The sequence below is a fragment of the Myxozyma melibiosi genome (genome assembly GCF_037950935.1).
Source record: "Myxozyma melibiosi strain Phaff 52-87 chromosome Unknown BZA70scaffold_1, whole genome shotgun sequence".
In the NCBI taxonomy this organism is placed as follows: domain Eukaryota; kingdom Fungi; phylum Ascomycota; class Lipomycetes; order Lipomycetales; family Lipomycetaceae; genus Myxozyma; species Myxozyma melibiosi.
In genome coordinates, this window is record NW_027042915.1 from 420,742 (window position 1) to 439,066 (window position 18,325).

The following is an 18,325-nucleotide window of genomic DNA, read 5'->3' on the forward strand; positions in this document are numbered from 1 at the left end:
AGAAACACAAGTTACTTTTATAATCAATAATAGATCACGTATACCACACTTTTGTAGAGGCAGAAAGAAGTTGGTTGAAGAAAGTATTAGAGATTGCATTTTATACGTCGTCATGATAAACACTCGAACTAGTGAAACAAGGCACTTCATTTAAGAATCATACAGAGTAGCAGACAACATGGAAAAATTCTATACGGAGACGGAGGACGTAACTAAGAGGTAAATAAAGAAAAGATTATACGACTATATAGACACATGATAAACAAAAGATGAAAGGAGACGGTTTTACTCTTCTTGCTCTTCCTCCTCGGCTTCCTCCTCGACTTCCTCAGCAGGTTCCTCCTCAACTTCCTCTTCAGCAGCTTCCTCCTCTTCTGGCTGTTCTTCCGCCTCCGGCTCCTCTTCAGCCTCGGTGACTCCGTTCGCTTTGCTCGCGTAGGTCATCTCAAACAGCGCCGCCTCGGGTTTCCGCCCGGTACTCTCAAGAAGGTCCTTGCAGCTCTCGACGTCGCCGACCGCCCACAGCGCAGTGAACGCCAAGTTATGCACGCCCGAGTCGACAGCCTTCTTTGCGACCTCGCGCAAGCCGGCCTCGTTGTTGGTGCTGGTGTAGATGAGCAGCAACGAGCCCAGGTCCGAGACCGCAGAGAAACATTTCTCGGCCAGCACGACGTCCCAGTTGGCGAGCGCGGTGTCGCCGAGCGTCTTCCACTTGTGGTCCGAGCCGTCGCTGACGGCGATGTCCTGCGCGATCGAGAGGTCGCCGAGCGAGAGCGCGAGCTCGAACTTGTGGTCGCTGTCGGTCGAGATCTCGAGCGCGAGCTCCTTGTAGCCCTGGCCCTCGAGGAAGCGCGCGATGCGCGTGCGCTCGCTCTGCGGGATCTGGTCGAGGAGCTGGGCGGCCTGGTCCATGTCGCCGCGGAGGACGACGGTCTGGTACTCGAGGACGGAGAGGGAGACCGCGTAGGAGACGACGGAGGAGTCCTTGTCGGCCAGGTAGACGCGGCCGTCGCGCGGGATGTAGCCGAGGAGGTACATGGGCTGGTCAAAGTGCGAGACGGTGTAGGTCTGCTCGCCGACGAGGTAGTTGAGTCGGTTGGTGGACGTGGTGTAGATGAAGCAGTCGCCGACCCACTTTCCGGTGCGCACGCTCTCGTTGACGTCGGTGACGACCTCGAAGGACTCCTCGACGCCCTCGTCGGGGTCGACGCGGTCTTCTTGAACGGCCGTGAGGTAGGCGTCTTTAGAGAACCGGAGGACGTAGAAAGTGTCGTCGCAAGCCAGGGTGACGAGCTCGCCAGAGTCAGACCAGTGGACTTCGTTGGGAACGACGTCGATGCGGCGGACGAGGAGACCGGTGTCCCAGTCAAAGAAAGCCACCCAGTCGCTACCCTTGACACCGAGCAGGGTGCCGCCAAAGATACCGTCCGAGTTAAAGTCGAACTGGATGTGGCCACTCGAGAGCTCCTTGAAGTTCTTGTAGACCTTGATGGAGGTGGTGCTCTCCTGGACGGCGTACATGTTGCTGTCCTGGGCCCAGACGAACTGCAGGCCCGGGCCGAAGGACTTGTTGCGCCAGGCGAGAGCGGTGAAGATGATGTACTCACCATCGCCGCAGACGGCAACGAATCGGCCGTTGGGGGAGTGCAGGAGCTGGGTGGGGTAAACCTCGACGGAGCCGAGATCCTTCTGCGGGAGCGAGATGGGCTCGCCGTCCTTGACGGCTGCGTCGGCGGGCTTGATGATGGAAGAGCAGACCTCGGCGTGCTTTGTCCAAATAACCTTTCCAGAGTTGTCCATGGAGATGGCAGGCTCCTCGCGGCCCATTTTCATGACGACGGAGCCCTCGTCGAAACCGACGGCGATGGCGTTTGAGCCCTTGCGGTAGGAGACACACCAAGCGCGCTCGAGACCGTAGTTCAAGGTCTGTTCGAGCTTGAAGGTGTTTGCGTTCCAGATCTTGATGGTGGAGTCCTCTGAGCCGGAGATGATGATGGGCAGCTCTGGGTGGAAGACGGCGAAGGAGACGTTTGAGTTGTGGCCTTCGAGGGTGGCGATGCAGGACTTTGTTTGGTAGTCCCAGATTTTGCAGGAGCGGTCGTCGGAGGTGGTGATGATGTAGGGCTTGTCGGCGAGAGGGTAGTAGTCGACAAAGTTGACGCCCTTGGTCTCGTGGGCCTCCATGGTGAAGTTTGGGGTTGGGGAGCCGAGAGACCATATTTTGACGGTGCGATCGAGACAGGCGGAGGCGAAGGTGTTTGTGTCCTTGGGGTTGATGGCCAGGGACATGACGTAGTGGTTGTGGCCTTCGAATACCTGGATGCAGCGCCAGTCCTTATCCCAGTTCCAGAGCTTGATGGTCATGTCATCTGAGGCGGTGAGGAGGAAGGACTGGGTGGGGTGGACGGCGATGGCGCGGATGTAGTCCGGGTGGGCCTCGAACTGTGTGATTTTCTCGGAGGTGTTGTAGTTGTAGACGCGGATCTGGAAGTCATCAGAGCCGACGACGATCCAGTTTTTGCGGGCGATGAAGCGACCGGCGCGGACGGGGACTTCGGTGACGTCGAAGGTCTTGATGACTGTTCCGGTGAGATAGGACCAGATTTGGACGTGGCCTGGAGAAGAGATAACATTAGAATTGAGGATGGTGAGAATGGTTGGGGATGATTGAGGGGAGGGGACAGACCAGAGTAGAGGGTGGTGAGGATCCATGGCTCGGTGGGATGGAAGTCGATGCCCTTGACGCGGTCCGAGCGCGCGAATAGTTGTCTCTGGAGGGGAAGAGAGTTAGTAGGAAGCAATTGAAGAGAAGAAGAGGTCAATTGAGAGAGAGCAGCATGGGATGGTGGTGGGGTTGTTGGTGAATCAGGAGGAGGGTGCTGCAGCAGAAAAAAGGGAGAAGAAGGAGGGACGGGCTCGAACCTTTACGTCTAACCGCATTGCTTATCACGGCAGCAGACAGAGCAGTGTTGATGACGAGAAGAGGTGATTGAAGAAGAGAAGAGGGAAGGAAGGTGATGGGAAGGAGGTGAGAAGAGGTGAGGATGCGTCGAGGAAGGAGGACGTTGGCTGCTGCGTAGAAGTGTTTTGAGAAGCGAGTTGGGGTTTTAAACGCGTCATTGTTATGCACTTATGCAGAATGCTTTTATCTACTTTTACAGCTCTTCTCAGAGACAAAGAAGAGTATTCACAGTATTTCTATACACATCCACATCAATTAAACACACACACACACACACTCCACCCCCCCAACACAAGAAGACCGCACGGCGCCGGGAGAGGCCAGGCTGTTCAGAGGAGGCCGACCGAGGGGCCTGGACAGTGCGTGCGGCGGCGTACGGCTAAGGTGGGGATAGAAATACCGCGTACGGCATACTAAACACCCGTATAAACAACACCACAACAGAAGCCACCGCGCCTCAAATATCGCCGTCAACTCTTCTCTCCTCCAAATCATCATCAGAATCACCACTTTTCACCCCAAATCCCCCGCTCTACGACCTCCTCGGCGCTGCTCTGCAAATGCCGTCGTTTCTGCGTGCTCACTCGACGCGCGCTCAGCCGTCGGTGCCTCCGCAGCTGCCGGTCCCGCCCGCGTTTCTGCCGATCGAGGCCCCGTCGCAGGTCAACAGCAACAGCAACAGCAGCAGCAGCATTCAGCATGTAAATACAAACACAAACACAAACAAACAAACGACGCTCAGCAGGACCTCTTCACGCGTCTCCTCTTCCTCCGCCGTCTCCTCGCTCTCCGCATCGCCCTGTCCGCCGCCTGCGCCCTTCGCATCCGCATCTGCATCGCCTTCCGCATCCGCATCTCCTTCCGCATCCTCACCCTCCAACCACCCCCCTCCCCAACCACAGCCTCCGTCCTCAGCCATCCTCCACTCCGGCGAGGTCATCGCCTCCGCCGGCCTCCTCCGCGGCAAGAAGCGCGACTTCATCGTCCTCACCCGCTCAGAGATCCTCAGGTTCAAGTCCCGCGCCAAAGCTGCCGACGTCTTCCCTGCTCTCTTCCCCGTCCGCCGGAACCCGTCCTCCGCCTCCATCGCCTCTTCCCTTGCCTCGGGCTCCCAGCACACCGCTGACTCCCTCCCCGAGTCCACCATCTGCACTCTCGAGAGAGTACGTTGTCTCCTTTCATCTTCACTTTCACTCCGCTGACATTCATGCAGATCACGGCCCTCTTCGAGCTCGGCCCCCTGCAAATCGAGCTCGCCTACGTCGACGACGCCGCCTTCCCGCGCTCCTTCATCCTCCAGCTCCAGACCCGCGCCGAAGCAGAGACATGGATGCAGAAACTCTACTCCGCAATCCCCAAAATCACCCTCGCCCACTCCCTCCCCCAGTCGACCCAGGAAAGCCTAAAGACCTACCTGCGCACCCGGAACGACTTCTACGAGCCCACTTTCCGCGCCTTTCGCGTCGTCGTCCAGCAGACCGTGCCCGCAAAGCACTCCTCCACAAAAATACCCTCCTCCTCCGACGACCTCACCAAACTCGCAAACCAAAACGCTCACGCCTTCCTCGTCGTCGGCCACTACGCCCTCCATCTCTTTGCCGTCGACTCAAAGCCCCCCAGCACAATCTCAAACGCCCACGGTCTCCCCCCTCAAATCACTCCCCTCTCCTCCCACGGCATCGTCTCTCTCGTCCATCTCGCCATGTCCCCCCGCGACTCGACCCTCTACCTCTCCTTCCGCGCCCCGCTCTCCCCTATCCGATCCCTCGAGCTCGCTTCATGCGCCGCAAAGGACATCATCCAGACCGTGCGCTCCTGCATCGAGCACCTGCGACCGTGCTGGTCCGAGTACCCTCTCACCATGGACGTGCCCGAATACGTCCAGGACGAGCCTCTAGTTCCCATCCCCTACACCCCCTCGACCGAAGACGACCCTAATTACGGCTACAACGGATTCAACATGACCTTAGCTGCCTACTGTGTCGCCTTTGGCATTCCTTCTGCTAGAAGCAATATAGCCTTTGAGATCATCTGGGACGAGGACAATGGACTCATCTTCAAGCTCCTGCCTCCCCGCCACAGCAAGACCACTACAAACTACAACGGAGGCGCAGGCGTCGCGGCGCCAGAGTACAGCATCCTCGAGGTTCTCGCCGTCATGCGGGCCCTGCGCTGGAACGAGGCGTTTGGCGGCATCTCATTCTCCGGCGTCTCGCTCTCGCGACTCGTCGACGTCTACGACCACTACGCCTCCATCGAGCTCGACCAGACCCGGACCGCCACCGGCAGACGCATCTCGAAATTCATGAAGGGCTTACCCATCCTCAAGCTCGAGCTGCAGCTGCTCATGCTCTGCTCTACTGCCCTTCGCATGCTCGATCTCAACGGCTGCCTGCGCCCGACCACCGCGGCAGCCGCCTACGCGGCCGCGAGCATCGCGCCTGGAGCCGAGCACGGCTGCGGAGCTATAGACGCGCTCATGCAGGTCGCCAAGCGCGCGACCTCGAACGTTGACTCGTTTGTGTTTTCAAACATCCAGATCGACCTCTACGACTTTGACTACCTCGTCGACGTATCCTCCACGCGCGCGGCGCATCTGCGCAACGTCGAGATAGCCCACTGCGGGCTTTACGAGCGCGAGATCTCGCTTCTCCTGCAGGCGCTTGAAGTGCACGAAAATACGCTCGAGGGACTTGATATTTCTGAAAACCCGGGCCGCGTGTCGGTATACTCGCTCAACGAGAGCCTTTATAGATTCCAGTACATGCGGAATCTGTACATGCGCAAGCTGCTCATCACCTCTGAGGACCTCCCCCTGCTCTCGTTTGACACGCTCGCCAACATGCGCCTGAAGCGGCTCGTACTTGACGGCACTCGTCTGCGACCGGTCTCGGTCGACCATCTGTGCACGTACCTCGAGTCATCGACCGCGTGCTCGCTCGTCCAGTTCTCGATCCAATCCTGCCTCGTGACCGGCCGCGACGTCGGCGCGATGCTTTCCGCCATCGGCCGCTCGCGCTCGACGCCCCATCCGGATCTGACGGTGTACATCGGCGACAACCCGATCTGCCAGACCGGTTTTGACGTGTTCCTGACGGCGCTAACGAGCCTGGGCGGGAAGTTGAAGCGGATTTCGATGCCGCGGCTCGAGTTCTCGCAGGATAGCATGCTGTGCTCGTTTTTCCTTGTGCTGGCGGACCCGCGGTGTCAGCTCACGCACCTCGACCTGTCGCTCTTGCTGATTCCGGACGCGGACGCGTCGGCAGAGGCGTGCGATTTGCTGGGCGAGGTGTTTGCGCATAACAGCACGCTGCGATCGCTGAACCTGACTGGCGAGACGTCGAAGCTGCAGGTTGCGCGGGTAGGCCACGGGATCGGGCGCGCGCTGGGCCGGTTGGCGGAGAACGACACGCTGCGGGAGTTATTCCTCGAAGGCAACGAGATCTCTGTCGACGGCGCGATGGTGCTTGCGAAAGCGCTGACGACGAACCGCGCGCTGCGACGGATCCATCTGGATGACAACGACGTCAATCTGCAGGGCTTCACGGCGATCGTCAACTCGATCGTCGACTCGGGCAACACCGTGATCAGGTACGTGAGCCGGCCGTGGCGGGACCAGGAGCGGCAGCTCAAGAACCTGCGCGAGCTGTGCGCGCGGCTCGATTCCGAGATCTCGGTGCTGCGGCAGCAGAAACGGCCGCAGTCGTCTGACTCGTCGCCGCGGTCGTCTGCCTCTGCGCACAAGCACTCGCGGTCGAGCAGCACGAACGGAAGCGGCAAGTCTGTGCCGCTGAGCGGCGGGAGTGCTGTCTCGCCGTCGATGGCGGCGGCGTTTAGTAGTCCTGATATCACGCTGAAGCTGGAGGCGAAGGTTAAAGCGACGGAGACGATTCGCGTGCTGGAGCACGAGTGGAAGAAAGTGTATGATCGGCTGGACGGGTACCTCAGCCGGACGCGATCTACAACTTCTTCTTCTTCCTCGTCGTCGTTGTCGTTGGTCTCTGCGTCTGGCGCGTTGGGCGGGAAACGCCAGTCATTCGGTTCGTTACCCGCCGGAACGCGAGCGTCGTTCGGCAGCACGATCGTGCCTGACGACGAGGAAGACGAGGAGGAGGAGAAGGTTAGGAAGGCGTGGGAGAGGCTGAAAGGCGCGGGAAGGCCGGGGCGGAAGGTTAGTGCGGGCGGGAGGGTTGTCAAGTGAGTAGTAGTCGTTGACTAGTCGTCTGTATATGTATATTTGTCGCCGCTCTGCAAGAAGATATTTGTGTGTGTGTTGGGATGTATCACGGGAGTAAATTGGGCGTCTTTTGTCTGTGTTTTTGCTAGTTTAGTACCATAGTTTGTTGATGCAATCATCTGTGTTGGTTGTTTAATATCTTGAATATATAGCGTATAAATGTACATTGTCTACTATATCTGCAATCATCTGTTCGTTTGTTGTATATTTTGAATATATAGTTATTGCGTTGGTTGCCTACTAAATCACAGAAGAATGGGGAAAGTGAGAGGAAGAATGATAATCATCGTCATATTTTAGTTTTGCGAAACACGCCGTGAGAGTATGAAATAAAGCAGACAAGTAAACTCCAATGTAACAACAAAAGGGAAAGAAAAGAGAAAGAAAGAGAGAAAGAGAAAGGGAAGATGATGTGATGTGATGTGAAATCAGATGTACACCTCGAAACCGGACCTGTTGGACACCGTAACCGAGACAAGGTATTGAAGAAGACAAGACAAGAAGAAACAAAGACAAAAAGAACTGATATTCTATAAGGAGGAGGAAGTAATGGAAGAAAGAGGAAGTAGAGGAAGTGGAGGAAGAGGTAGTGAAGGGTGGAAACTAAGGGAACAGCTCAGCTGAAGAAGACAGCGCGCGGATCCCGAGGCAGACCATCAGCACCGATATTATTCCTCTCGAGCACGCGGGCGGTGTACATCGCGCGCGCCTCATCAAAGCCGACATGGCACTCGCGCATGATATTCTGGATCTCCAACTTTGAGTCCTCGGCCAACCCGCCGCGCGAATCCCCCTCGCGCGCGTTGTCAGAGAGATTAAACATCTCCGAACTCAAGCCGGACTCGAGATCGGATTGGAAGGAGGAGTTTGCGCCGCCGGAGGAGGTCGAGAGGCGGGTGGATGCGGTGGAGTGGGATGCGGTGTCGGAGATGGGGAGGAGGTGGCTGCGCGGGAGGGCGCCGGTGGCGGAGTTGCCGGGGAGGTAGCCTGCGCCGGCGAGGCCGAGGATGTTTGTGCGGACGGGGAAGATGGAGTTGTAGAGCGGGAAGGAAGCGCGGACGGTGGGTTCTGGGGGTGGTGTTAGTGGAGAGGGAGGGGGAGAGGGAGAGGGAGAGGGGATAGGGGGAGGTGATGGACGTACCCCATCGGCGGCGGGTGGCGTAGACTGCGGTCGCGACGAAGAGACAGAAGAAGAGGGCCCAGGAGGCGGTTGTCGTGTAGTCTCCGAGCATGTTGGTGTAGTGAATGCAGTGAATGTGGTGGAGTAGTGAATGTGTGTAGAATCAGGGATGATGATGATGATGATGACGAGAAGTTGCGCTATTTACAGCAGAAGTTGATTCGAGAGCAGAACAAACTATTGCAGACTCTTGATTCTTCCTCCTCAAACTGCTCTTCTCTTCTCTTCTTCTCTTCTTCTTCTCTTCTCTCGTTGTTGAGGAAGAAGAAACAGCTCGGAGGCAAAGATGAGGTCGAGGTCTGGTCTGGTCTGTGTTCGAGCTCGGCTGAGTGGATTTAGGGTTTATGGGTGACGTCAGTGTATTTACTGTATTATCATCATGAGTACTAGCAATGATGAATGGAGATGAGGATAAAGATACATGGAAGAGAAGAAGAAGAAGAGGAAGAAAGATGAGTTAAGAGAAAGACATCTCATGAGCAGTGCTCAACAACCGCCGCTCTCGTCTGACGGTATCCCTAAACGTAGCATAAGCCACGACAAACAGCGACCCATAAAACAGCAGACAGCAGACAGCGTAGACAGAGTATCCGCGCCCGAGCGCAAACCCGGTCGACAGCAGCCCCGGGATGAACTGGCGGCCGTAGTAGTGCGAGTGGTCGGGGACAGAGTTGGGCAGGTGGGCGGACGAGTTGGGAACGCCGCTGCCGTGGTCGTCGTAGATGTGGATGTCGGAGGCGTTGTAGATGCGCTCGGAGAGGAGGAGGTAGGTATAGACGGAGGAGGAACAGAGGGCGAAGAAGGTGAGCAGGCCGACGACGGAGAGGGGGTATACAAAGATGCCGGAGGGTGGTTTGCTGTCGTCGTCGTCGTCGTCTTTGGTGAGGGAGCTCGAGTTCCAGGTTAGGATGCTTTGGTTGAGCGTGGAGTCCAGTTCTTTTTCTTCCAGCTCTTTGTCGTCAAGTCCTTTTGGCTCGTCCACATCCTTTGACTCGTTTGAAGTAGAAGACTCAGAGATCTGCGCTTGATCTTCCTGCTCTTTCACCTCCTCCTCCTGAACTAAGAGACTCTCTGCAGATTCAGTACACCCATCCACCACTTCCTCAACCAGCAACTGCTCCTCCTCAGCTAAATCAACAAACTCAACATCACGTTTAAAAGCAAAAGCACAGGGATTAGCAATGTCTGTAGCAGCAGCAGGAGGTGTCTCCTGCTTAGGAAGAAGTTGCAGGGTGATCTGGCTAATTGCGGTAGTTTGTTGTTGTTGTTTCTGATTTGATTTCTGGGCGCGCTTGCGTTTCTGCAGGTAGATTGTTAGTGAGTAGAGAGAATATCAGTAGTAGAATAGTGTAAATATGAGTAATTACGCGCAGAAGGTTGAGTATTTTCATCTTCATGTTTGATGTTGATGGTGTTGTGGAGAGGATTGCGATTCAGGCTGAGTTCACGTGGGGTTGTGAGCACGTGCGCGTCGTGTTTACCTACTCAACGTCGACATCAAGCAGATATAGAAGATACAGACAGATAAGATATATTTGTAAGATCAACTGATTATATTCATAGAAGTATCTACAATTTACCCATCCTGGTTGCGCCATCCAAACGCACGATAGTTCCATTAACAATCCCATTCCTGATCAAACTAAGTGCCATCTCGGCAAACTCCTCCGCCTTCCCAAACCGCTTCGGAAACTCGAGCTGGCTATACAGCTTCTGCCTAGTCTTCTCCGGCATATAAGCCGACATTGCAGTCTCAAACACGGCCGGCGCGAGGGCGTTGACGCGGATCCCCCAGCGGGCGAGGTCGCGGGCAAGAGGCAGGGCGAGGCTTGCGATTGCGCCTTTGGAGGCGGCGTAGGCGGTTTGGCCGAGTTGGCCTTCGAGGCCGGCGACGGAGGAGACGAGGATGATGACCCCGCGCTCGGCGTCGGGTTCGGAGGGGAGGGCGGGCGAGCGGGCGAGGCGGGAGGCGACGAGGGTTGCGAGGGAGTAGGTGCCGGTGAGGTTGATGTCGAGGACTGATTTGAATGCGTCGATGGGGTAGGTTCAGCCGAGCTGTTGAGGGCCTGTATGTCTGTCAGTATATAGTAGCTAAAAGAGAGAGAGGAGGAGGAGGAGTACAGTAGAGACAAAGGCTACGCCGGCGGCACAGACTACACCACCGAGCGGGAAGTTCGAGTCAGAAGCCCAAGCTACGACGTGGTCCACGGCTGATTCGAGATCGTTGTAGTCGGTGACATCAACAGCGTAGAATCTAGCAACTGGTTTTGAATTGAAGTGTGATTTGAGGACATCCTGGCCGAGATCAGAGTTGCGGTCGAAGAGGGCGACGTGGGCGCCTGCGGAGACGAGGGAGAGGGCAGCTGCGAGGCCGAGGCCGGAGATGCTGATTAGTGAGTGGGAGAACAGTGACAATGACAATGACAATAGAATGAAGAGAATAAGTACCCTCCAGAGATGATGAAGGTGCGGTTGTTGATAAACATCAGAGGCAGATAGAGTCAGGACATGGCGAGGTGGTGAAGTGGAGGTGAAGTAGAGGAGGGGACCGCGCATAGCCGAGGTCAAAGCAGTTAAGAGAATTAAATTGAATATTGCTAATAAACACCACCACGTGACTAGAGTATTCACGTGACCACTTAATTACTGATTAATGATGATTAAATTGGAATAATCGATTATTCAGAATAAAACTTGGCTTCGAATCCCGAGTTCCGGGCATAAATTGGCTGTTAACTCAGCTTTACTCAGCTTTATTCAATATTATTCATCTTATATCACTGTTCTGCTTATTTGATATAGCACAATTGCTTTGGTATTCTCTTTTACTCACTATCTCCTGCTCTCCGCTATGTTTACTGCTTCCCGAAGACCTCTGACGTCACTCGTCCGCTGCTTCCGACCGGGGATGCTTAAATACCGCCTCTCCTCCACTTCTTCCTCTTCCTCTTCCTCTTCCTCTATATCTCCTTCTTCTTCTTCTACACCTACTTCTACTCCTTCTACTTCTTCTACTCCTTCGTCAACAACAATGGCCTCCACCTACGCTACAGACCTCTCCCCCCTCCCCGTCCCTACCCCCAAAACCGTCTCGACCCCGATCCTGGACCTCTTCTCCCTCAAAGGAAAGGTCGCCTCCATCACCGGCTCCTCCTCCGGCATCGGCCTCGAGGTCGCCCGTGGCTTTGCCTCCGCCGGTGCGGACATCGCCATCTGGTACCATGGAAACCCCTCCGCCATCGAAAAGGCAAAGAAGATCGAAGCCGACTTTGGCGTCCGTTGCAAGGCCTACAAGTGTGCCATCGACAACTCCAAGGAGGTGTGTCCATTCTATCTTTATCATCTACATTACTCTCTCTAATAGTCGTCTAGGTCGAAGCAACCATCAAGCAGATCTACGAGGACTTTGGCGCCCTCGACATCCAGATCGCCAACGCCGGCATCCCCTGGACCCAGGGCCCCATGATCGACCCCGAGAACGACGACCACTGGCACAAGGTCGTCAACACCGACCTCAACGGCGCCTACTACACCGCAAAGTACACCGGCCAGATCTTCAAGAAGCAGGGCCACGGCTCCCTCGTCTTCACCGCCTCCATGTCCGGCCACATCGTCAACATCCCCCAGATGCAGGCCTGCTACAACGCCGCCAAGGCCGGCGTCCTCCACCTCTCGCGCTCGCTCGCCGTCGAGTGGTCCGGCTTTGCTCGCGTCAACACCGTCTCCCCCGGTTACATGATGACCGAGATCTCCGACTTTATCCCCCACGAGACCAAGGAGAAGTGGTGGAAGCTCATCCCCATGGGCCGCGAGGGCGATCCCCGCGAGCTCGTCGGTGCGTACCTGTATCTTGCCTCTGATGCCAGCACGTATACTTCTGGCGCCGACATCATCGTCGACGGTGCCTACTGCGCTCCTTAGATGTGTAGATCGAGTAGAGAGTAGCGGTGAAGGCAGCTTTGTTATGTACATTACTACCCACCTAGAGACCTACAAAAGCTCTGAGACTTATACAGAACCTCTATACATTACTGAACTGTTATACTTCAATATAATTATACACTACTGAATAAACTGCTATTACTTCATCATCCTAAGCACTAAAGTACTCTACTATCACAGGTTGATCACACGTGACTTCCACCGGGTAACTGAAAACTCGGTGAGAATCAAAACATCGTCGACCACATCAAACCACCAAAGACATTACTTCTCCAACTCCCACTTCACTTGAGCAATTTACAGAGAAAAGAGAAAGAAATGTCAAAGCGACGGCCCGACACTTATCTCACCAGTGAAGGAGAATTCCAGCATCCGGACGAGGAGGACGACGACCGTCATGGACCGCCTGACCCTGCGAAGATTGCTAGTCCGCAGGTGCTCGCGGGTAGAAAGTGTGTATTCTCTATATTTGTTCTGCTATTGTTATTCTATGTCTATTTGTTTGTTATATTGTAATTACTCTAACGCTTTCTTCAGAATAGCAATGCCCCGATCTCGCAAGGCTGCTGCTTCCTCCGCCGGCAGCCCATTCGCTCGACCTCCTCCTCCTCCATCCAACCCTTTCTCCAGCGTCGACTCACCGATCCGTGCATCTGCTCCTGCACCTGCGCCTGCTGCAGCTGACGCCTCCAAACCATTCAGCTTCCTGGCATCGCCTGCAAAGCCCGCGTTCTCGTTCGGAAACAACGACGCGAAACCTGCCACTCCCGCTCCCGCTCCTGCCTTCTCCTTCAACGGATCGGCCGCGACTCCAACCCCTGCTCCTGCAGCTCCCGCAGCTCCCGCAGCTACCCCCGCCGCGAAAGAAAAGAGCGCAAAAGAAAAGCCCGCAGACGGCCCGTTCAAGTCGACCGAATACGTCAAGTTCCTCAAGATCCGCGCGCTCAACGAATCCTTCAAGACCTCGGTCGTCTCCGCGATCGAGAAAGACCCGCTCGCAGATCTGACAAAGACCGTCTCGTCTTACAGCACATACTTTACCCGCATCCTCAAGGAAACCGAAGAGGCGGCAAAGCAGGAGGAAGAGTTTGCAAAGCTTAAAGACGAGGAGCCGGCGAAGGAGGAGGCGAAGGCTCCTGCTAATGGTGGGTTTGCTTGGGGGAATGCTGCGCCGTCGGGTCCGATCTCGTTTGGTGCTCCTTCGACTACGCCTGCTCCTGCTGCTGAGATTAAGGCTGCTGAGAACAAGCCTGCCTTTTCCTTTGGCAGCAGCGCTGCAGAGACTAGCAAGCCTGCTGCTCCTCCTGCGTTTAACTTTGGCGTCCCGAGCAAATCAGAGACTGCAGACAAGGCTGAAGAGAAGAACAAGACTGAAGATAAAAAGGCTGAAGCTCCTAAATTCTCGTTTGGTTCTCCAGCAAAGAGCCCCGCAAAGACCTCTGAACCGCCAAAGTTCTCGTTTGGATCGTCGGCTGCTCCGGCGCCGTTCTCGTTTGGTACTCCTGCCGCTGCCGAGAAGAAGGAGGAAGAGAAGAAGGAAGAGACAGCAGCAGAAGAAAACAACAGCACGCCCATATTCAAATTCGACAGCAGCAAACCAGCATCGACTATCGCGCCATCCCCATTCAAAGCCTCGTTCGGCACTCCTAGCAACAGCAGCAGCAAGGAGAAGACGCCGCCTCCGAAGGATTCAGAGCCGGCTGTGAGCGGGTCTCCGCTCAAGATCTCGAGTCTGGGCGCTGCGTCGGCGTCGAATGGATCGAGCACGTTCTCGTTGGGTTCGGGAAGTGCGTTTGGTGGGAATGCTAGTTCGTCGCCGTTCAAGTTTAACGTTCCGGCTGCGTCTACGCCTGCGCCTGCAGAAGCTGGTGAGAAGAAGGCAGAGGAGGAGAAGAAAGAGGAGGTGTCGACGCCGGCCAAACCCCCCGTCTTTTCGTTCATGCAGTCCAAGCCCGAAGGCACAGGTAGCAGCACACCAGTGTTTTCAGCTACGACGCCTAGCGCGTTTGCAAACAACACCTGGTCGCCAGAGAAAGGCATCAAGTTCGGCACCCCTTCTGCATCAGTTTCATCGTCTTCTGACGGCCCCGAGAAAAGCTCACCGACCAAGCCGGCGCAGTCGAGCACGCCTACCTTTGGTGGTTTTGGCGGGTTCGGCAGCGCGGCGGCAGGAAGCGCGGCGCCGGCGCCGAATCTTGGGTTTTCGTTGTTTTCGTCAAATAATGGTAAGAACACTAATAACGGCAGCAGCAACGGTGAGAAGGCGAGTTCGGGTGCTGCGCCGGCGTTCTCGTTTACGTCTAGTGCACCTGCTGCTCCTGCGTTTTCGTTTGGTGGAGCGCCTGCCGCGCCTGCCAAGGCCGCGGAGGCGAGTGCAGAGGGCGGGGATGAGGATGCAGCGGCTGCGGAGCCGCAGGTTGATTTGTCGCAGGAGAAAGGGGCGGGGGAGGAAGAAGAAGACATTGCGATGAGCGGGCGGACAAAAGTGTTTGAGTACAAGAAAGCCGCGGACATCAAGGCCGAGAACGGCAACAAGGCCGAGGCGAAGGATGGATACGTCGCGATCGGGCTGGGGACGTACAAATTGCTTCAGCACCAGACGACGAAGAAGTCGCGGATCATAGTACGCGCTGAAGGCAGCGGGCGGGTTATTCTGAACGTGCTGCTGCGGAAGGGGGTGGATTACACGACGACGGGGAATAACGTGCGGATTGTGGATTTCCTGCCGGATAATAAGGGGGTGTCGTATCTATTGCGGTTGAAGGAGGCGAGTAGTGCGGAGAAGTTGAAGGATTTGCTGAATGAGAAGAAGGTTGAGGGGACGTAAAACGAGGATGATGGTTGAGTTTATGTAAATGTATGTTTTCTGAGGAGGATGAAAAGTAGCGGTAGATTAGACATTGTTACATTATAACATTACATTATAACAACTACTATTTACATTGATATAAGTATTTGATATTGTTGATGGAAGTAGTAGTTGAAATCTGAGACAGTTAAACTTTCACCTCTCCCAGTCACACATCAGACCCCACCACCTCGCCGCCTGCATTCATCCTCGCTCTTTCTCTTTGCCTGCGATCTACTTGAGTCTTCACCGATACACATCTCTTGACTGCAAGAACAAGGCATGATGCCCGCGGATCGCAATTCGGATAGCAACGCGGCGGCCGAGGCGTTGATGGCGTTGATGACGGGCGAGGCGCCGGCGTCGGAGGTGAAGGAGGACGGAGGTGAGAAGAGTGAGGTTGTGAAGGAGGAGAAGAGTGAGCAATTGTTGGCTACAGCTGAGAAGACACAAGGTGATGCAGCAGCCAGCGAGAAGAAACAAGTCGATGCAGCATCGCAGTCGAAAACAGAGACGAAAGGAATCAAAAGAAGGATAAACGAGCACTCATCATCACCGTCGGCCTCATCCACAATCACCGCGCCCGGGAAACCAGCAAAGACACAAGACGAACCTCCCGCAGAGCCGAAATCGCCGCCGCGGTCGCCGCCGCGGAAATTGAAGCGGCCGTCTGCTGCAGCGAGGAGGCCGCCGCCTTCACAGCAGCGGGAGCAGCACCAGCAGCAGCGGGGGAATACAGGTAGTAGGAACGAGCAGGAAAGACGAGGGGAGCAGACTGGTTTCTCGAGGTCGAGGACGTACGAAGCAGCAGCAGCGCAGGAGATCCAGCGGCGGTCAGTTGACTCCGTCGTCCGGCAGCACTACAACGCGCGTCCGGACATGGGCGTGTCCGCGCGCCAGAGCTCGCCAATCATCAAACTCAAGTCGTTCAACAACTTTATCAAATCCGTGATCATCAAGCGGTTTGCGCGGCGCGACGACGTCGTGCTGGATATGGGATGCGGCAAGGGCGGCGATCTGCTCAAGTGGGATATCGCGGGGATCAGAGGGTATGTCGGGATCGATATCGCGGACGTGAGTGTTCGGCAGGCTGAGGATCGGTTTCGGAAGATGAGGAGGAAGAGGTTTTGGGCGGAGTTTATGGCGGGGGATGCCTTCAGCGTGTGTTTTCTTCCAGATTTATAGGAGATTGTGGAGGAGATATTCTAACAAGTTGATGTAGATGCCGCTGACGGCACATATCCCACGCGACATGTATCAGGCCGTGTTCCCAGTGGACGTGGTAACAATGCAATTCTGCATGCACTATGCGTTCGAAACCGAAGCCAAAGCGCGACAGATGCTCGAGAACGTGTCGCGTTCTCTGCGCCGAGGCGGCAAGTTCATCGGCACGATCCCGTCGTCGGACGCGATCGTCGAGCATATCCAAAAACTTCCGCCGGGGGAGAAGGAGTGGGGGAATTCGGTTTACCGGGTGAGGTTTTTTAATGATCCGCCTAGGGACGGGATGTTTAGGCCGCCGTTCGGGCATCGGTACTCGTTTTTTTTGGAGGACGCGGTGGAGGATGTTCCGGAATATGTTGTTCCGTTTGAGGTGTTTAGAGCGTATGTTTCTTTTTTCGTTGAGTTGTGCTTACTGAGAAGCTGTAGCTGACCTTTCTTTTGTGCATATAGTATGGCGGAAGACTATAAACTTGAACTGGTGTATAGAAAAGGATTCCACGAAGTATTCGAAGACGAGACGAGCGAGCACCCGGAGTTGTTCGATATAGCTAAACGCATGGACGTCGTCAAAAGCGACGGAACGTTTGGAATCGAAGGCGACCAGCGCGAAGCGGCAGGTGTGTATCTTTTTTTGTTTCTATGAGTGAAGGTAGATGAGCTGATGAGGTTTAGGATTTTACCTTGCGTTTGCGTTTGAGAAGTTGGCGGGTTGATGAGTAGATGCTCGGCTAGTTTGATGCATAAGATAAAAAAAGTGAAGATGGAGCGTGTATTGTAACTGTATCACTATTTTGAATATTTACGAATTATAAACATGATAGACACGATATAAAAGTAGATAAAAGTTATTCGATCCACAGAGTCAAACTCGTATGCCCTCGATCAAGATTCGTGATTTCCGGGACTATCTGTCTCGCGCTGAGCGCTGGACGCGTCTTGATGTGGATGTGAGGAGGGGTTCCGGAGTTGATGGTGAGAGTACAGCTGTTGGTGCTCTTAAGTTGACTTGTGAACCGCTCGGACCGAAATAACTGCAGTAGGTATATTGACAGAAACTGTGTTGAAATCATACTGCGTGCAAGAGATGATAGTCGACGCTGAGCTGCAAATTGATCTGGCTGTGGTCCACTCTATGCCAATAATTGACTTTGTCAGAGTCAGGCAGAATGCTGTAAAAGGCTGGGATACTCATAACCGCGGAGTATCAGCCAAAGGAGGTATTTGTCGTCCACCTGATCCACTCTGGCGATTTCGGATCTAAGCGTAAAAGGTGGGCGATGCACTGCAACTGCTACAGCTGCGAGGAGATTGCCATCGTGCTCTTGTTCCTGCTCCCCGGCGGTCGTCCGCGTCCTTTCGAGATGCCCTGGCTGGTGCTGCTACTGCTGCTGCCGTTCACCACCCGCGGAGTTGCGTTCACAATCGACGAGGAGGCGACTGATGCGCTGCTGGCTTGAGACGCAGCTGTTCCCGACGCGGGATCTGTCCGCACTCCGGCACCGCCACGGACACCGACATTCACACCCGCAGCGTTATCCGCATTCCCAGCACCTGCTCCACCCGACGCCGACGCCGACACCGCAGCAACAGCCGCCGCCGCCGCCGCCGCCGCGGCCGCGAGCGTTGTTTTGTTTTTCGAGCCCTTTGGTCTTCCGCTGCCGGGTTTCCGCGGCCGCGGCTCTGTTCCCGGCGGTTTCGCCTTGTTCTTCGAGCCCTTTGGTCTGCCGCTTCCTGGTTTGCGTTGCCGGACTTCCATGGTCGGAGGAGATCTGTGGGGGGTGGTTTGGGGAAGAGAGGAGGGCGGTGAGGTGGGCTGCTGGTCAGGGTTTTTTTGTCATCACAGGTGAGTTGGGGAAAACCCTACAGAAAGAGGTTGAAGAGCGGTGTTCTGTGTCTTTTGTATGTTGTCTGTGTTTATTCTTTATTATCAAA

General features: G+C 55.4%; 9 protein-coding genes across 9 annotated transcripts; 4 read left to right on the top strand and 5 right to left on the bottom strand.

Moving 5' to 3' along the window:
- Positions 1-285: 285 nt before the first annotated feature.
- Positions 286-3,036, bottom strand: BZA70DRAFT_305663 (coatomer WD associated region-domain-containing protein; the record flags this gene model as incomplete). The annotated part of the gene is made up of 3 exons (XM_064914792.1): positions 2,923-3,036; positions 2,687-2,771; positions 286-2,615 (listed from the first exon to the last, which is right to left on the bottom strand). Exons 1-3 carry the CDS (start codon positions 2,938-2,940, stop codon positions 286-288), a joined length of 2,433 nt encoding a protein of 810 aa, XP_064770176.1. The 5' UTR covers positions 2,941-3,036.
- Positions 3,037-3,371: 335 nt separating this feature from the next.
- Positions 3,372-7,377, top strand: BZA70DRAFT_270588 (uncharacterized protein). The gene is made up of 2 exons (XM_064911320.1): positions 3,372-4,125; positions 4,176-7,377. Exons 1-2 carry the CDS (start codon positions 3,523-3,525, stop codon positions 7,161-7,163), a joined length of 3,591 nt encoding a protein of 1,196 aa, XP_064770177.1. The 5' UTR covers positions 3,372-3,522; the 3' UTR covers positions 7,164-7,377.
- On the bottom strand, positions 7,378-8,670 carry BZA70DRAFT_270590 (uncharacterized protein). Its single transcript, XM_064911321.1, has 2 exons — positions 8,341-8,670; positions 7,378-8,267 (listed from the first exon to the last, which is right to left on the bottom strand). The coding sequence occupies exons 1-2, from the start codon at positions 8,429-8,431 to the stop codon at positions 7,816-7,818; spliced, it is 543 nt and encodes a 180-aa protein (XP_064770178.1). The 5' UTR covers positions 8,432-8,670; the 3' UTR covers positions 7,378-7,815.
- BZA70DRAFT_270592 (uncharacterized protein) lies at positions 8,569-9,942 on the bottom strand. Its single transcript, XM_064911322.1, has 2 exons — positions 9,747-9,942; positions 8,569-9,679 (listed from the first exon to the last, which is right to left on the bottom strand). Exons 1-2 carry the CDS (start codon positions 9,774-9,776, stop codon positions 8,837-8,839), a joined length of 873 nt encoding a protein of 290 aa, XP_064770179.1. The 5' UTR covers positions 9,777-9,942; the 3' UTR covers positions 8,569-8,836.
- On the bottom strand, positions 9,914-10,925 carry BZA70DRAFT_270593 (3-hydroxyacyl-CoA dehydrogenase type-2). Its single transcript, XM_064911323.1, has 3 exons — positions 10,828-10,925; positions 10,530-10,765; positions 9,914-10,397 (listed from the first exon to the last, which is right to left on the bottom strand). Exons 1-3 carry the CDS (start codon positions 10,863-10,865, stop codon positions 9,949-9,951), a joined length of 723 nt encoding a protein of 240 aa, XP_064770180.1. The 5' UTR covers positions 10,866-10,925; the 3' UTR covers positions 9,914-9,948.
- Positions 10,926-11,258: 333 nt separating this feature from the next.
- On the top strand, positions 11,259-12,453 carry BZA70DRAFT_270598 (uncharacterized protein). Its single transcript, XM_064911324.1, has 2 exons — positions 11,259-11,698; positions 11,752-12,453. The coding sequence occupies exons 1-2, from the start codon at positions 11,288-11,290 to the stop codon at positions 12,298-12,300; spliced, it is 960 nt and encodes a 319-aa protein (XP_064770181.1). The 5' UTR covers positions 11,259-11,287; the 3' UTR covers positions 12,301-12,453.
- Positions 12,454-12,639: 186 nt separating this feature from the next.
- BZA70DRAFT_286525 (uncharacterized protein) lies at positions 12,640-15,148 on the top strand (the record flags this gene model as incomplete). Its single annotated transcript, XM_064913874.1, has 2 exons — positions 12,640-12,773; positions 12,859-15,148. The coding sequence occupies 2 exons, from the start codon at positions 12,640-12,642 to the stop codon at positions 15,146-15,148; spliced, it is 2,424 nt and encodes an 807-aa protein (XP_064770182.1).
- A 114-nt stretch (positions 15,149-15,262) lies between these two features.
- BZA70DRAFT_5406 (mRNA capping enzyme-domain-containing protein) lies at positions 15,263-17,172 on the top strand. The gene is made up of 4 exons (XM_064915194.1): positions 15,263-16,330; positions 16,392-16,774; positions 16,844-17,010; positions 17,066-17,172. The coding sequence occupies exons 1-4, from the start codon at positions 15,452-15,454 to the stop codon at positions 17,104-17,106; spliced, it is 1,470 nt and encodes a 489-aa protein (XP_064770183.1). The 5' UTR covers positions 15,263-15,451; the 3' UTR covers positions 17,107-17,172.
- Positions 17,173-17,573: 401 nt separating this feature from the next.
- BZA70DRAFT_5473 (uncharacterized protein) lies at positions 17,574-18,210 on the bottom strand. Its single transcript, XM_064915201.1, has one exon. The coding sequence runs from the start codon at positions 18,147-18,149 to the stop codon at positions 17,685-17,687; it is 465 nt and encodes a 154-aa protein (XP_064770184.1). The 5' UTR covers positions 18,150-18,210; the 3' UTR covers positions 17,574-17,684.
- Positions 18,211-18,325: the final 115 nt, after the last annotated feature.

Excerpts from the sequence above, each read along its gene's own strand:
- BZA70DRAFT_270588 (XM_064911320.1), top strand. The coding sequence starts at position 3,523 with ATGCCGTCGTTTCTGCGTGCTCACTCGACGCGCGCTCAGCCGTCGGTG. Across the intron at positions 4,126-4,175 it reads CCATCTGCACTCTCGAGAGA|ATCACGGCCCTCTTCGAGCT; the intron begins GTACGTTGTCTC and ends ACATTCATGCAG.
- BZA70DRAFT_270590 (XM_064911321.1), bottom strand. The coding sequence starts at position 8,431 with ATGCTCGGAGACTACACGACAACCGCCTCCTGGGCCCTCTTCTTCTGT. Across the intron at positions 8,268-8,340 it reads CGCCACCCGCCGCCGATGGG|AACCCACCGTCCGCGCTTCC; the intron begins GTACGTCCATCA and ends CACCACCCCCAG.
- BZA70DRAFT_270592 (XM_064911322.1), bottom strand. The coding sequence starts at position 9,776 with ATGAAGATGAAAATACTCAACCTTCTGCGC. Across the intron at positions 9,680-9,746 it reads AAATACTCAACCTTCTGCGC|AAACGCAAGCGCGCCCAGAA; the intron begins GTAATTACTCAT and ends ATCTACCTGCAG.
- BZA70DRAFT_270593 (XM_064911323.1), bottom strand. The coding sequence starts at position 10,865 with ATGTTTATCAACAACCGCACCTTCATCATCTCTGGAGG. Across the intron at positions 10,766-10,827 it reads ACCTTCATCATCTCTGGAGG|CATCTCCGGCCTCGGCCTCG; the intron begins GTACTTATTCTC and ends CTCACTAATCAG. Across the intron at positions 10,398-10,529 it reads CCCGCTCGGTGGTGTAGTCT|TCCTCGACATCAACCTCACC; the intron begins GTGCCGCCGGCG and ends CATTCAAATCAG.
- BZA70DRAFT_270598 (XM_064911324.1), top strand. The coding sequence starts at position 11,288 with ATGCTTAAATACCGCCTCTCCTCCACTTCTTCCTCTTCCTCTTCCTCT. Across the intron at positions 11,699-11,751 it reads CCATCGACAACTCCAAGGAG|GTCGAAGCAACCATCAAGCA; the intron begins GTGTGTCCATTC and ends ATAGTCGTCTAG.
- BZA70DRAFT_5406 (XM_064915194.1), top strand. The coding sequence starts at position 15,452 with ATGATGCCCGCGGATCGCAATTCGGATAGCAACGCGGCGGCCGAGGCG. Across the intron at positions 16,331-16,391 it reads TGGCGGGGGATGCCTTCAGC|ATGCCGCTGACGGCACATAT; the intron begins GTGTGTTTTCTT and ends AAGTTGATGTAG. Across the intron at positions 17,011-17,065 it reads CGACCAGCGCGAAGCGGCAG|GATTTTACCTTGCGTTTGCG; the intron begins GTGTGTATCTTT and ends GATGAGGTTTAG.
- BZA70DRAFT_5473 (XM_064915201.1), bottom strand. The coding sequence starts at position 18,149 with ATGGAAGTCCGGCAACGCAAACCAGGAAGCGGCAGACCAAAGGGCTCG.